The sequence below is a fragment of the Sardina pilchardus genome, chromosome 1 (genome assembly GCF_963854185.1).
Source record: "Sardina pilchardus chromosome 1, fSarPil1.1, whole genome shotgun sequence".
Taxonomy (NCBI): domain Eukaryota; kingdom Metazoa; phylum Chordata; class Actinopteri; order Clupeiformes; family Clupeidae; genus Sardina; species Sardina pilchardus.
In genome coordinates, this window is record NC_084994.1 from 33,244,053 (window position 1) to 33,259,683 (window position 15,631).

Genomic DNA, 15,631 nt, shown 5'->3' on the forward strand with positions numbered 1-15,631 from the left:
TGTGTGTGTGTGTGTGTGTGTGTGTGTGTGTGTGTGTGTGTGTGTGTGTGTGTGTGTGTGTGTGTGTGTGTGTGCGTGCGTGCGTGCGTGCGTGCGTGTGCGTGCGTGCGTGCGCATGTGCATGATGTGTGCTTGTGCGTAAGTGAGTGTGTGTGTCTAACTTACAGCCACGTGACTAGTACAGTATGTGAACCTACAGTAGGCTATGCACAATATACTAGGCTACAGGTTGATAACACAGACAATGCTACCACCAAAACAATATCGCTCATTTTTCTAACACCTGTCCAAAAATCCCAATGAGTTTTATTTCAATCGACCAACTCCTCTGGCTAAAGGACTCACCGCTGACGTAGCGTTTGCCCACGTGATGAACGCGGAACAAGTGAAATCGAAAGTAAATCTCAAGGGACCGGTGTTAGGGCAAGAACATTTTTGGACGTTTTGTGAAGGTAAGTAGATAAAGTGAGTTAAATGTACAGTAGGGTTGTGATCGATTACAAAGAATGTCCATTGATGTCGGTTTCGTGGCCTGGTGATAATTTAGAGAGGGACACCTGTCGGAGACGTCATGGATTTGTTCGTTGACTGGCTCAGGTCTACGTTTCATAACGTTAACATTTTTCAGACTCTGAATTTATCTTGGGCTAATTTGCGTTGCGACTTCAGTCAAATAGGCCTAAAGTAGGCCTAGTCAGTCAAATGTATCAATCGAAACGTAGCCTAGATGTAAATACATTATATAGCCTATCTTTAATTAAGCAAAGGCCTAGAGGGGTAGGCAACCTATGGCACGGGTGCCACTGCTGGCACGCCGAGGCATAGCCTAATCACCACCAGCATCAGCAAAAACAAAATCTCAGACTGACGAATTGACAAACTACAAACCCCAGATAAAAAAAGCTCAGCCAAGAAAAGCAAGGACAGGGATCACACTGACTGGTAGGCAAGATATACCTTTTAATTGAGACATATAGCCTATGATCCATTTTAGCCTCAGCCCACACTGTTCAGTTAAATAGGCCTGCTGTTGCCTATAAAATGTTGTGGCCGTTTCGTTTGTTATGCATGGTATAATAATAATAATAATAATAATAATAATAATTAACATTTTATTTTATTAGCACATTTTCAATGTAAAATAAAATTCCAAATTTGTAGAAGTATATTCCCGTTGTTTGTGTGTGTTTTTTAACCATTATTGTTGATAGTGGCACACTCATTGACTAGAAATTTTGAAGTTGGCACTAGAGGTCTCAAAGGTTGCCGACCCCTAGTCACAGTAGGCTAGGTAGAAACGGCCCATCGAACAACGTCACGAATCAGCCATGAAGAATGCTGTAGGTAGACTATCCTACTTTATTGACATGTAGGCCATGTAGGCCTATAGGCCCAGCTTCTTGTTACCCTATGTCTGAAATAAGGCATCACGACATCTTGGAATGGCCATCAGAGAAATATTTGAATCAACTTTTCCTTGTTTTATTCTAAGCCTCAAAAGTAGGCCGACGGGCTCCCCCTGCTGATAAAAAAAATGCACTGCCTTTTATCGAAGTTGTCCATTCAAAAGCACAGCCTTCACCTCAGAGTCAGTCCTAATCTACATGTAATTGTAGCCCATTAGCCTACTGCCAGTATTATGTACTAGTGTTATAACCTATTCGTCTCTTCTATAGAATAATGTTTAATAATGTTTATGTTATGCATTGTGTAAAACATCATTGGTACTTGACCTTAACAAATAAACCTAGCTAAATTTAGCTTCTATTCTTGAGGGAAAGGCTGAAGCATTGATTCACAACCCTGTGACTGTACTTGTAGTAGAGTGATAGGGTTATTGTTATAGTTACCAGGGTATTTTATTTAAAGATGTGGAGTGACATTATGACAACTCATGTATTTCTTTAATTTAACATAATTTACACACTTTTCCAGACTCCTATATATTGGTAACAGGGTTGCATACATTCAGCAACAAGACATACTGTATGGGGAAAAATACCTTTAATGCCTGAGCTGGATAAATCATAACTTATAGCTCATTACCTATATTTCTGAAATAAATATTCAAAAGAAAATGTTGAAATAGAGCATTTGACGTCTATCTGCCTAAATTGTCCAAAATGTCCATTCCTGGAATGTCCCCTTAGAGTGTTACAGTTTAACAATAGACACAGTCAGAGCAACACACCTTTCAGCAAACTGGAAAAGAAATAATAGTAGCCTAGCCTACTTAGCACCGGCTCAAAGTTTATTAATTATTGTGATAGTACAAGTAGTGGTGGTAATGGTTTCATATTACGTGTTCATATTGATTTCCATTAGGCTATAGGCCAAGGCTACCTCCTCTGCCAGTTCCTTGGTCTCTGTCAACATGTCTGTTGGAGCAGAAATGGACCCACAGATCTGATTGGTCTACATAGCTGCTAAAAGTAAGCACTTCATCAGGAACCTCTCATCAGAAATATTTACCTCACCTCTCTTTTTAGAGAGAAACACTCTTTCTCTCTCTCTCTCTCTCTTTCTTTCTCTCTCTCACTCTCTGTTTATTTTCTTATTGATTGATTAGAATGGATGTCCCTCAAGAGGGAGAGGATGCTGTTGGTGGAAATCAGACAGGCAGAGCAGCATGTGCCGTGTCCAGCCACGTGTCCATGAAGAATGAGGAGCCCGTCACTGATGGGCATCAGGGGGTCAGCACAGGAAGAGTGCTGTCTTATCCAAGGTGAGTTGTTTCCACTGATGGGCATCAGGGGGTCAGCACAGGAAGAGTGCTGTCTTATCCAAGGTGAGTTGTTTCCACTGATGGGCATCAGGGGGTCAGCACAGGAAGAGTGCTGTCTTATCCAAGGTGAGTTGTTTCCACTGATGGACATCGGGTAAGAGTGCTGTATTATCCAAGGCGAGTTGTTTCCACTGATGGGCATCAGGGGGTCAGCACAGGAAGAGTGCTGTCTTATCCAAGGGTGAGTTGTTTCCAAAACCCAAGACATCAAGGGCCCTATCTTACACCTGACTCATTGGGGTACCAGATGCATCACAAATGTCTTTGCTAGTTTGTGGCCAACACAGTAATCATCCCGCCAGGTGTGCACACCCTTAATGAACCCTGCACACCCACGGGTGTGTGTGTGTCGATAAAAAGCACAAGGTGTGTTGAGGGCGCATGATGACAAATTTCTATTTTGAAGCCACTGAAAACTAACCTGACTTTCGCCAGATCCTGTAGTTCGCTGTCTGCTTCACACAAGGATCTGGGACTTCTCGATAGGAGATGTATTTCTGAAGGCGGGTCCTTGTAAAACATCCTCGCATGTGATTCGATAAACCACTTGCCTGTTATCTTGAATGACGTGCTAGGCTTCTTCAAGCTCTTGCCAAACCCGGTCGGAAGAAGAGTAAAAACATCCTTGCCACCAATAAATGTCTTCAAAACTATTCTCTGTTAATCTTTTAAAGAATGAATACTCGATAGATTCGACAAAACGGTTGAAATAGCAGAATCAATGTCAGCACAAGACTCCTCGCTGCGTGCCGCCATTGTTATTTGAATCAAACACTCGCTTCGGCGCTCCTGATTGGTCGATTATTTTTTGATCACTGGCCCAGGGGTTTGGGTTGCCCTCGCGTCCAGACCCTTGTGTGGAGCTCAGCCTCTGGTGGAGCATGGCGGAACTACAAGGGTCTGGCGAGAGTCAGGCTAACTGAAAACACCACCGGCCAAGAAACACCTGGTCTCCAGTGATGGATACAATATTACACATTTTGCCCATTTTATACGGTATTACACATTTAAAGAGAGCACTGTCAAGTAGTCCAGTGATCTGCCTAGTGGGGAGACCCTAGCAGCACAATGCAAACAGTGCTGATGTGCTTGGATGTCCTTATGTGTGGGTGTCAGTAGTGCACTGTAAGCAAGTGCAATTCCCAAACCTCAAGCAATAGATTTTAGACCTGTTGTAGGTCATAGAACTTTTCTAGAATAAGCACTAGACCTCATGACGAGTAGATCATAATGCTGATATTTTATCACCTTTTCTAGAATACTGTAAGCACCTAATGACCAGTAGCTCAGTGCAACAGTGCTGATACTTTATCACTTTTCATCAGCCTGCTGCTATTTCATGATCCCACACCTGCAGGAATAAATGTTATGATACACAGACTACAGTATGCAGTCATCTAGCCTATCTATGAAAAGGCTAGCATCCCCTGCCGTTTATCCAATAGTAGGTCTGCATATTGGTTAGCTAAAAGAATATGTAGTAATTTCACGCCAGACAAAATTAGCCTAAATTAACATGGGGGAACTTTACGCAGCCATAAACATGATAAAAGTTACCTTACAGTGTGCTTTAACGGTACAGTGTGAGAATTTCTCCCATCTAGTGGTTAGGTGTTATACTGCAACCAACCTCCCTAACGTGTCCTCTTCATTGTATAAAACAACTGAAAATGTTACACAGTGGACCTTTAATTATAAAGGTGTAGTTGTAGCCTAGGCTGGTGTTAGTTGTTGTGGTTATGGCAACAGTTGTAACCATGAAATAAGGTCACAAAATTATGTGACTTGTATATACAGTATGCTCATATTGCACATTTGTCAAACAAATAGTTAGACTGGGTAAACCCAGCCCGATCTGCCAGAGATTGGATTTCGCCCTGCAGCTCAGGCTGGAAACCTGCACATTTAGCTTTCCTACTTTCTGTCCATGTTTCCTGGAACGAATCACAAACTAGCTTATCCACCAGGCCCACCCGAATCGTTGGTCTGATTGGTTGAAGGACTATCCAAATGTGTACAGAGTCATTTGAACTATTCCCATTGATCATGCTTCTTATGCACTAGAGATACAGTGCACACTATGTGGGATTATGTGTGTGTGCACTGTGCACTGTGCATGCGTGTGTGGGAGAGAGTTTGCTGACTTTTAGAAATATATATTATTTACCTGATAACTATTGTCAACATGTGTACTTTTCCTTTTTGTGTATCCAGACCACAGACATACAGACCAGTGTCTCCAGTGCCCAGCTGTATGTCCATGAAGAGTAACTGCTCAATGGGGGATCCTCCCACTTTCAGCAGTGGACCACCACAGTCTGATCCAAAGTGAGATTTCAGCTTTTGTACTTGTGTACAAGAATAGACATGTGTGTATGGAGGGATTGGATTGCTGCAAGATGTGTGTGTGTGTGTGTGTGTGTGTGTGTGTCTGTGTGTCTGTGTGTCTGTGTGAAGGAGAGGAAACAGACATACTAACCTTAATAACTATAATGAAACTGTGTTGGATCAATGTATGGGTTTTGTCTCCTTATATAACCAGACCACAGACATACAGACCAGTGTCTCCAGTGCCCAGCTGTATGTCCATGAAGAGTGACTGCTCAATGGGGGATCCTCCCACTTTCAGCAGTGGACCACCACAGTCTGATTTAAAGTGAGATTTCAGCTTTTGTTGTTGTGTACAAGAATATACAGTACAGTACATCTGTGTATGGAGGGGTTGGATGGCTGCAAGATTGAGTGAGCGTGTGTGTGTGTGTGTGTGTGTGTGTGTGTGTGTGTGTGTCTGTGTCTGTGTGTCTCTGTGTCTGTGTGTGTGTCTGTGTTTGTGTCTGTGTGAAGGAAAACAGACATGCTAACCTTAATAACTGTAATGAAACTGTGTTGGATTAATGTATGGGTTTTGTCTCCTTATATAACCAGACCACAGACATACAGACCAGTGTCTCCAGTGTCCAGCTGTATGTCCATGAAGAGTGACTGCTCAATGGGGGATCCTCCCACTTTCAGCAGTGGACCACCACAGTCTGATCCAAAGTGAGATTTCAGCTTTTGTTCTTGTGTACAAGAAAATACATCTGTGTATGGAGAGGTTTGATGGTAGCATCATTGCGCGTACGTGGGTACGTGAGTAGAGTTCTTAGATATGCTAACTTCTGAAAAAAATGCTATTTAACCAGTGACTATTGTCAAAATGTGTTGGATCAATGTTTTGGTATTTTTCCTTGTGTAACCAGACCACAGACATACAGACCAGTGTCTCCAGTGTTCAGCTGTGTGTCCATGAAGAGTGACTGGTCAATGGGGGATCCTCCCACTTTCAGCAGTGGACCACCCCAGTCTGATCCAAAGTGAGATTTCAGCTTTTGTACTTGTGTACAAGGATAGACTTGTATATGGAGGAGTTTGATGGCTGTAGGATTACAGGAATAGAGCTGTACCATGTCATAGGCTTACAAATCAATGTTACTTTTAACAACTGTGAAATTCTGCACTTTTTATTCATAGTAAAAGTGTCAACGTGCAAGCATAGTATTAAGAATACAGTAGCCCTACGATGAAAAATCACCATAGCAACACATTTTTACACCACTCAATGTAGCCAGATATGAACTAGGTAGCTGGCTAGTTAGCATAGATAGTATGTAGCATGGTTAGCAAAGTTCACCAACTGGCTGATAAGCCAACAGTCAGTAAATTTGATTCATGCTTCAAAGTCTCATGTGTACTGCATACTGTAGCATCATTGGAAAATTGCTGAAAGAAATCTTCAATTCATTCTATACATATTTCCCCCATTGTATTTCTCTGCCTCTGTTGTACTGACTGAATGACAACAAGTCAGAAACATGGTGAGGTAAAAAGTTTGAAATCATTTGAAACCTTGTGCAACAGCTGGCAACGACATGCAACATTTAATTCACACTGCAGTGACACATTCAAATTTTAACGGGTTAAAAAGAGACATCCCAAGCACACATTGCTTTTGGCTTTTCTTCAGTCTTAGGTGCTGTGACCGATGTGTTTCACTGTCCAACTGCTGTCCCTTTTGTGGATTTAGGAACATCCTGACCCAGGATCAGTCCAGGTGTGGAGTGTGTGAGCAGCTACTGAGGGACCCAGTCATCACCAGTTGTGGACACAGTTTCTGCAGGCAGTGCATCAGCAGCTACTGGAGCCAGTCTGGTGCACCAGGAGACTACAGCTGCCCACAGTGCAGAAAGAGACCCATAACACAACCCATTATAAACCCTGAAATAAGTATGGCACAATCACTATTGTACTCGTCAACAACCATGGCACAACCTCACCTATACCCACCTACAGCCATGGCACAACCTCACCTATACCCACCTACAGCCATGTCACAACCTCACCTATACCCATCTACAGCCATGGCACAACCTCACCTATACCCACCTACAGCCATGGCACAACCTCACCAATATCCACCTACAGTCATGGCACAACGTCACCTATACCCACCTACAGCCATGGCACAACCTCACCTATACCCACCTACAACCATAGCACAACCTCACTTATACCCACCTACAGCCATGGCACAACCTCACTTATACCCACCTACAGCCATGGCACAACCTCACCTATACCCATCTACAGCCATGGCACAACCTTCATCTTACCAACACAGTGAAATGGCACTCCATCTGAACCCATCTGCAAACATGGCACAAGTTCCTCCATCCCCACACACAGACACGGGGCTGCGTCCTCAGTACTCAAACTCAGCCATGGGGCAGCGTAATCATCCACACATCCAGCACCCTCTTTATCCACACATCCACATGGCACAGATCTCTCCACAGCCTCCCTTAGATGAGCACACAGTCATGGGAGGCAGCACCCATCTGCAAACTGAGCATGCTCCAGTCAAAAGGGCCAAACGAACAGGTGAGTCTAGAAAATAGGTGCCCAAGAACAGGATTCATGCTGAATATAAAGACCATTCATTCAAAATAAATCAAAATCTTCATCATCTAATATTGTTATGCTGAAAATGTATTTTAGAAACACTGACTTATTAGTTATGAATTATGGTTTGTTTATTTGTTGTTTGTTTAATGGCAAACAGATGACGATGTCCTCACCAGAGTACTGATGACCCATAAAGCCAGCATGAAGAGGAGGTTTGAGAACATATGTGAAGGCATCATAAGGTCAGGGACTCAAACACTCCTGAACAAGATCTACACAGAGCTCTACATCACAGAGGGGGAGAGTGAAGGGGTGAATAATGAGCATGAGGTTTGGCAGGTAGAGTCAGCATCCAGGCCACAAACGACAGAAGACACGGCAATCAACTGTAATGATATCTTCAAGCCCTTACCTGGACAGGAGAGACACATCAGAACTGTGATGACCAAGGGAATCGCTGGCATTGGAAAAACCGTCTCAGTGCAGAAGTTCATCCTTGACTGGGCAGAGGAGAGAACTAACCAGGATGTAGATTTCATGTGTGTGCTTCCGTTCCGTGAGCTGAATCTGGTCAAACATGATCAGTACAGTCTTCACAGACTCCTGCTTGACTTCCACCCTGAGCTTAAAGAGCTACAAGATGGTGAATACAAAGACTGCCACATTGTGTTCATCTTTGATGGTCTGGATGAGAGTCGACTTCCACTGAATTTCCGAAAGAATCAAAAGTTGTCTGATGTGACACAGACATCATCAGTGGATGTGCTGATGACGAGCCTCATCCAGGGAACTCTGCTTTCCTCTGCTCTCCTCTGGATAACCTCCCGACCAGCAGCAACCAGTCAGATCCCTTCTCAGTGCATCAGTCTGGTGACAGAAGTACGAGGGTTCAATGACCCACAGAAGGAAGAGTACTTCAGGAAGAGGATCAGTGACCAGAATCAAGCCAACAGAATCGTCTCACACATTACAGCAACCAGGAGTCTCCACATAATGTGCCACATGCCAGTCTTCTGTTGGATCTCAGCTACTGTCCTTCAGCAGATACTGGAACAGGATGATGGGAAAGAAGCCCCCAAAACACTGACTGAAATGTTCATACACTTCCTGCTTATCCAAACCACTAGAAAGAACCAGAAGTATCAAGTGGAAAATGAGACAGATAGACAGAGGCTCCTGGATTCACACAAGGGTGTCATATTGAAGCTGGCAGAGCTGGCTTTCAAGAATCTGGAAAATGGCAATCTCATGTTCTATGAGGAAGACCTGGGAGAGTGTGGCATCGATGTCAGTGAAGCTTCAGTGTACTCTGGCATGTGCACTGAGATCTTCAGGGAGGAATGTGTGTTTCATCACAAGAAAGTCTACTGCTTTGTCCATCTGAGCATCCAGGAGTTTCTGGCTGCACTTCATTTGTTTGCCTCCTATTTAAGTAAAAACATGAAGGTCCTGAAACAATTTCTTTCAAGGTCTTTGCCAGATTTGCCTCTAGATGAGTTGCTGAAGAAAGCAGTGAACAAAGCTTTGGAAAGCAAGAATGGACACCTTGATTTGTTTGTGCGCTTTCTTCATGGCATTTCTCTTGTGTCAAATCAGAGTCTTTTGCTTGGCCTCCTGACACACACACATAGCAGCCCAGAGAGTGTGAAGAAAACAATAAAGAACCTGAAGGTGATGCAGAGACCAAATATCTCCCCCGAGAGGTGCATCAATCTGTTCCACTGCCTGGTGGAAATGCATGACTCTTCTGTTCATGATGAAATCCAGGCTTTCCTGAAGGCAGAGAAAGGTGCCGTGAAACAGCTCACACTGGCTCACTGCTCAGCCTTGGCTCATGTGCTTCTGATGTCTGATGAGGTGCTGGATGAGTTGGACTTGAACAAATACAAAACCTCTCCAGAAGGTCGTAGGAGACTGGTTCCAGCTGTGAGATGCTGCAGAAAGGCTCTGTGAGTTGTGTTCTGCTTTAGTAATGATGCTGAATTTTTGAGAGTTTAGTTCTGTTGTCAGGATGGATAAAGTTAAAGGTACCTTTATAAGGAGATGTTGCTAGGTAGCATGCTTTAAATGTGCACATTGTGATTTTTTAAAAAAGAAACACAGCTTTGTTTGCATTCACATCTTTGAGAACAGTCACATTATTTGTTGCAACATTTACATTATGGCCTTTACAGACTACACGATTATCTTTTACAATTGATCATGTCAGACTAGGCGATCAGAGAACCACAAAATCTTGCTGCGCCTTGGCCGCAAGAGTGGCCACATTACAAGATCTATCGTAGCCTTCTCGTCGTGTGTCGTCACAGTGTCAGTGTCAACGCGGGGGATTTTGGGGGATTCCCCAAAAATCTGACATGCTAGACTTTTGGTCGTAACGTCGTAGAATGTCTCAGACAATAAATTGCAGGTCGTTGAACATTATAAGACGATTCCTCCTTCGAACGTCGTTCACAACTTTGAATATTCGGACACAACAATGGAAATTTGTCGGCCACGCCCACGACACAATCGTGGCAAAATCGGACTGAAATTGTGTAGTCTGCACAGGCTATTAGACAGGAGAAATGCGTAACACCACAAGTGGACTAACACACAGAGTGGTTTTAACTGTATTAGGACATGACATTCTGCCTTTCTCTTGTAGACTTGCTGGCAGTAAACTCACAGAGAAGTCCTGTGAGATTGTGGCCTCAGCTCTACAGTCTGCAAACTCCCCCTTAAGAGAGCTGGACTTGAGTCAGAATGACCTGCAGAAGTCAGGAGAAAAGCTGGTCTCTGCTCTTCTGAGTCCAAACTGCAAACTGGAGACACTGAGGTCAGTAATATTGTAAAGCAGTGAGCAGTGAGTGGTACTCATCCAGACTCAGAAAACACAAATGAGAGAGCCTGTACTGTAGATACAGACTGATTTATTGATTGTTTGTTTGATACATTGATCATGTACAGCATGTTGCACTTATACTAGTGTTATGAGATGATTATTTCATTCTGATTTATTCTTTACTTGATTCATATTCTAGTCTATTTTATTTTGCTATTTTGTATGTTGTAGACCAACCTGTGAGTCTGAAAATAAAAATTCAGTTGAAATTCAATTCTAGACTATTCTCAGAGAGACATACTGTTGTTTTACTCTTGAATTGATATGTCCTCTTTGATTTCACTATTTATTAATTCTCTGTTACATGGTTTATGTGTTTACAGACTTGTTGGCTGTAAACTGAAAGGGGGATTTTTGGCCTTGGCTCACATGGGGGCAAACCCCCACCTAAGAGAGCTGGACATCAGTGACAGTGAGCTTCAGGACCGTGGAGGAGAACTGCTCCATCAACCACTGAATCAAGACTGTAAAGTGAGGTCTGTATTTTGCACAGAGCACACAGACTGATGCAAAGCTGTCCATCTTTTTTATTGTAATTTCATATTTGGAAATGTAAGGAGTGTAGAGGACTGGTTGCTTTTACTGTTTTTTGTTGTTTCACTGTAGACTGATCAGCTGTAGACTCAAACACAGCTCCTCTGAGGTTGTGGTCTCAGTTCTGCAATCATATATTTCTCAACTGAGTGAGTTGGACATGAGTGGCTGTGATCTGCAAACATCAGAAGAGAAGCTGCTCTCTGGTCTTAGGAACCCAAACTGCCAGCTGGAGAAACTGAGGTCAGTGATATTCTGAAAGAGTTCACACTCACAGGTCTTATCTACTAGCCTGACTCTCGCCAGACCCTTGTAGTTCCGCCATGCTCCACCAGAGGCGTTTCGCTGAGCTCCACACAAGGGTCTGGACGCGAGGGCAATCCAAACCCCTGCCAGTGATTCAAAAAATGAGCAACCAATCAGGAGCGCCGAAGCGAGTGTTTGATTCAAATAACAATGGCGGCACACAGCGAGGAGTCTTGTGCTGACATTGATTCTGCTATTTCAACCGTTTTGTCGAATCTATCGAGTATTCATTCTTTAAAAGATTAACAGAGAATAGTTTTGAAGACATTTATTGGTGGCAAGGATGTTTTTACTCTTCTTCCGACCGAGTTTGGCAAGAGCTTGAAGAAGCCTAGCACGTCATTCAAGATAACAGGCAAGTGGTTTATCAAATCACATGCGAGGATGTTTTACAAGGACCCGCCTTCAGAAATATATCTCCTATCGCGAAGTCCCAGATCCTTGTGTGAAGCAGACAGCGAACTACAGGATCTGGCGAAAGTCAGGTTACTTATCTACACATTCAAATTCACATTCAGGTTCAGGTTTCAGTGCATTTGTCATTCCAGCCATATCTAAAACATCTACAGTGAAGTGGAAATGTTTCTCATGACCAGCGTGCATATACAATGAACTGAAAGATAAAGTAAAACAAAAATCGGTGTTAAATTGGTACCTATGTATAGAAACGTGTGTGCTAGTTACAATGAGTTTAACAGTCGTATGGCCTGTGGGTAGAAGCTTTGGCAGCATCAGACTGTTTTTCTGACACAATATCTTCCAGACGGCAGGTGAACAAATAGTCCATGTGCCGCGTGAGAGGAGTCTCTTATAATGCAGAATGCTTTCTTCCTGCACCTGCACCAACTCCACACTTTGGAGCTACAGTAGATTAGAAGACTGTCACTGTTATTGGATGCTAGACTCAAGACATGAGTTTGAGAAGCACTGGGCTTTAAATGTCCATGTTGATGTGAGAGAACTGGTCCCAGACCTGTCTGTTATACAATAGCATGATACTCCCTGCTGATGAGACACTAACAACATCAGTTTTCACCCCTCATGTTTCCTCTCTGATTTCACTATTTGTGATTCTCTGTTACATGGTTTATGTTCTTACAGACTTCTTGGCTGTAAACTGAGAGGAAGGTTTTTGGCCTTGACTCTTCAGTGGGCAAACTCCCACCTAAGAGAGCTGAACATCAGTGACAGTGAGCTTCAGGACTGTGGAGGAGAACTGCTCCATCAACCACTGAATCACGTCTGTAAAGTCAGGTCTGTATTTTGCACAGTGCACATCTTGTTTTCTGTCCTTTCATGTTTGGAATGTAAGGAGTATAGAGGACATGTTGCTTATAGTGTTTTCCTCTCTCACGACAGACTCATCAGCCGTGGACTCAAAGACAGCTCCCGTGAGATTGTTGTCTCAGTTCTTTCATATATTTCTCAACTGAGTGAGTTGGACATGAGTGACTGTGATCTGCAAACATCAGAAGAGAAGCTGCTCTCTGGTCTTAGAAACTCAAACTGCCACCTGGACAAACTGAGGTAGTAAAACTCTGAAAGACTTCACAGAGGTCTTATCTACACATTCAAACTTTCAAAGAACATTTGCTCTGATTGTTGTGCCTGGTTTGAGAGCAAGTTGACCCCAGATCAGTTCAGTGCTCCCTGCTGATGTGTCCTAGCCTGGCATAGCCCTCCGTAAGCTTCCGCTCAATTTTCATTTCCCTTCACCATTACGTCTGGGTCTAATCCCATTGAACTCGATTTCTCAGGATGCATTCCATCCGGACCAATCAGCGAACGGGGGGGATCGGGGAAGGGGGGTGCTAACGATGACATCGAGTATATGTGCGTTGTAGTCTCTATAGCTGTCACGACCAAACGTTAGCGATTGGGTAAAATCAGGCCCAATCGATTCAAACTTCAACAGAGTTCATGCCTCCTGCCTGAAATCGATTCTGAATGGAGTAGGTCCAGACCCTCTGTACGATATTAGTACGAGGGTTTGGTATGACCAGGCTAGGTGTGTCCATGCACATATAGAGCTCTACATCCACACAAAATTACAAAGATAAACAACAGCACGACACACGTGCATGGTGCAAGTGTCAGCTACATCTTTGTTGTTAAACATCGCTAATGTAAATGTGATCTGGTGAAGTGCTGTCCCAATCCCATGTATACCTATCTGAGCCCATGTGCCTCACACACTGTCACTTAGCACCTGAGATCAATTACTGTAAGTCTTTAGTCCTTAGTCCTCAGGGCTCACTTTGGGATTCAGCCATTGTGGCTCCGTTGACTGCCTGTCTGTAATTCTTTGGAATAAATCATCAGCTGCAGTATGTGTTAAAACAGTGCTAGCTTTCGGGAACAATCTATGAAAATATGGCATCAGTGCTGCAAGGGACACCTTCCCAGCTCTGACCTGCAGGATGCAGTTTTAGATCAAGTACATTGTCATATTGATATTAGCAGAATGACAACTACATTTCAACTAAATGCTTACGAGCAGAAACTATTATGTTAGTCAGTGTCCTCTATTCTATCTATTATAAATTAACAATGTATATAATAATGATTAGATTATGAATGTATTCATGCCACCATTCTGTTTTCTGACATCTGTCTCTTGCCCTCTCACTCTATGCAGACTTGCTGGTTGTGAGTTAAAAGAGGAATCTTGTAAGGCTGTAGCCTCTGCTTTGCAGTCCTCCATCTCCCTAAAGGAACTGGACCTGAGTCACAATGACCTGAAGGAGTCTGGAGTTCAGCTTCTCTCTACAGGACTCAGTAGCCCTCACTGTAAACTGACAACATTAAGGTTTGTATGCACACATATTATGTCACTGTTGGCTGCCTGTCTGTAAATCTTTGGAATAAATCATCAGCTGCAGTATGTGTTAAACAGACTGAGTCAGTGCCAACTTTTGAAAAGAAGCTGTGAACTGATGGCATCAGTGCTGCAAGGGACACCCTCCCAGCTCTGACCTGCAGGATACAGTTTTAGATCAAGTACATTGTCATGTTGATATTAGCAGAATGACAACTACATTCCAACTAAATGCTTACTAGCAGAAGCTAGTATTCTAGTCATTGTCCTCTGTTCTATCTATTCTATATTAATAATGTTTATAATAATGATTAGATTATGAATGTATTCATGCCACCATTCTGTTTTCTGACATCTGTCTCTTGCCCTCTCACTCTATGCAGACTTGCTGGTTGTAAGCTAACAGAGGATTCCTGTAAGGCTGTAGCCTCTGCTTTGCAGTCCTCCATCTCCCTAAAGGAACTGGACCTGAGTCACAATGACCTGAAGGAGTCTGGAGTTCAGCTTCTCTGTACAGGACTCCGTAGCCCTCACTGTAAACTGCAGACTTTAAGGTGTGTACGTGCACACATATTGTGTCACTGTTGGCTGCCTGTCTGTAAATCTTTGGAATAAATCATCAGCTGCTGTATGTGTTAAAACAGACTGAGTCACTACCTATGTCTATGTGCTGAAAACTAATTTCCAGCACAACTCTGTTCTTACAAACAGAAACTATAATTTTTGTCAATGTCCTCTATTAATTTCCCTCCTTATTTGAATGATAATTTGTCCATTTCTGTTAAAGAATGTTAATGACCATGTTTATTTTATTTTTTCAAAGCTAAAAATATTCATAATAATGATTAGATTCTGAATGTATTCATGCCACCATTCTGTTTTCTGATGTCTGTCTCTTGCCCTCTCACTCTATGCAGACTTGCTGGTTGTGAGCTAACAGAGGAATCCTGTAAGGCTGTAGCCTCTGCTTTGCAGTCCTCCATCTCCCTAAAGGAACTGGACCTGAGTCACAATGACCTGAAGGAGTCTGGAGTTCAGCTTCTCTCTACAGGACTCAGTAGCCCTCACTGTAAACTGACAACATTAAGGTGTGTATGTGCACACATATTGTGGCACTGTTGGCTGCCCGTCTGTACATTTTTAGAATAAATCATCAGCTGCAGTATGTGTTAAAACAGAGTCAGTGCCAGCTTTTGAAAACAAGCTGTGACATGATGGCATCAGTGCTGCAACGGACACCTTCCCAGCTCTGACCTGCAGGATGCAGTTTTAGATCAAGTACATTGTCATGTTGATATTAACAGAATAACAGTAGATCCAGAGGTGATTACCAGGGTATATAAAACGACATGCTTTAACAAGG

At 43.0% G+C, this 15,631-nt stretch overlaps 1 protein-coding gene across 1 annotated transcript in view; it reads left to right on the forward strand.

Moving 5' to 3' along the window:
• Positions 1-402: 402 nt before the first annotated feature.
• LOC134088571 (NACHT, LRR and PYD domains-containing protein 12-like) overlaps positions 403-15,631 on the forward strand; it is a 33,317-nt gene continuing 18,088 nt past the window's right edge. Inside the window, exons 1-12 of the mRNA XM_062542585.1 lie at positions 403-452; positions 2,326-2,432; positions 2,570-2,725; positions 5,000-5,113; positions 5,328-5,441; positions 5,711-5,824; positions 6,025-6,138; positions 6,849-7,702; positions 7,884-9,675; positions 14,089-14,259; positions 14,652-14,822; positions 15,186-15,356. Of these exons, the coding sequence (XP_062398569.1) occupies positions 2,571-2,725; positions 5,000-5,113; positions 5,328-5,441; positions 5,711-5,824; positions 6,025-6,138; positions 6,849-7,702; positions 7,884-9,675; positions 14,089-14,259; positions 14,652-14,822; positions 15,186-15,356 (3,770 nt within the window). The 5' untranslated portion in view covers positions 403-452; positions 2,326-2,432; position 2,570. The remainder of the gene's footprint in view (positions 453-2,325; positions 2,433-2,569; positions 2,726-4,999; positions 5,114-5,327; positions 5,442-5,710; positions 5,825-6,024; positions 6,139-6,848; positions 7,703-7,883; positions 9,676-14,088; positions 14,260-14,651; positions 14,823-15,185; positions 15,357-15,631) is intronic.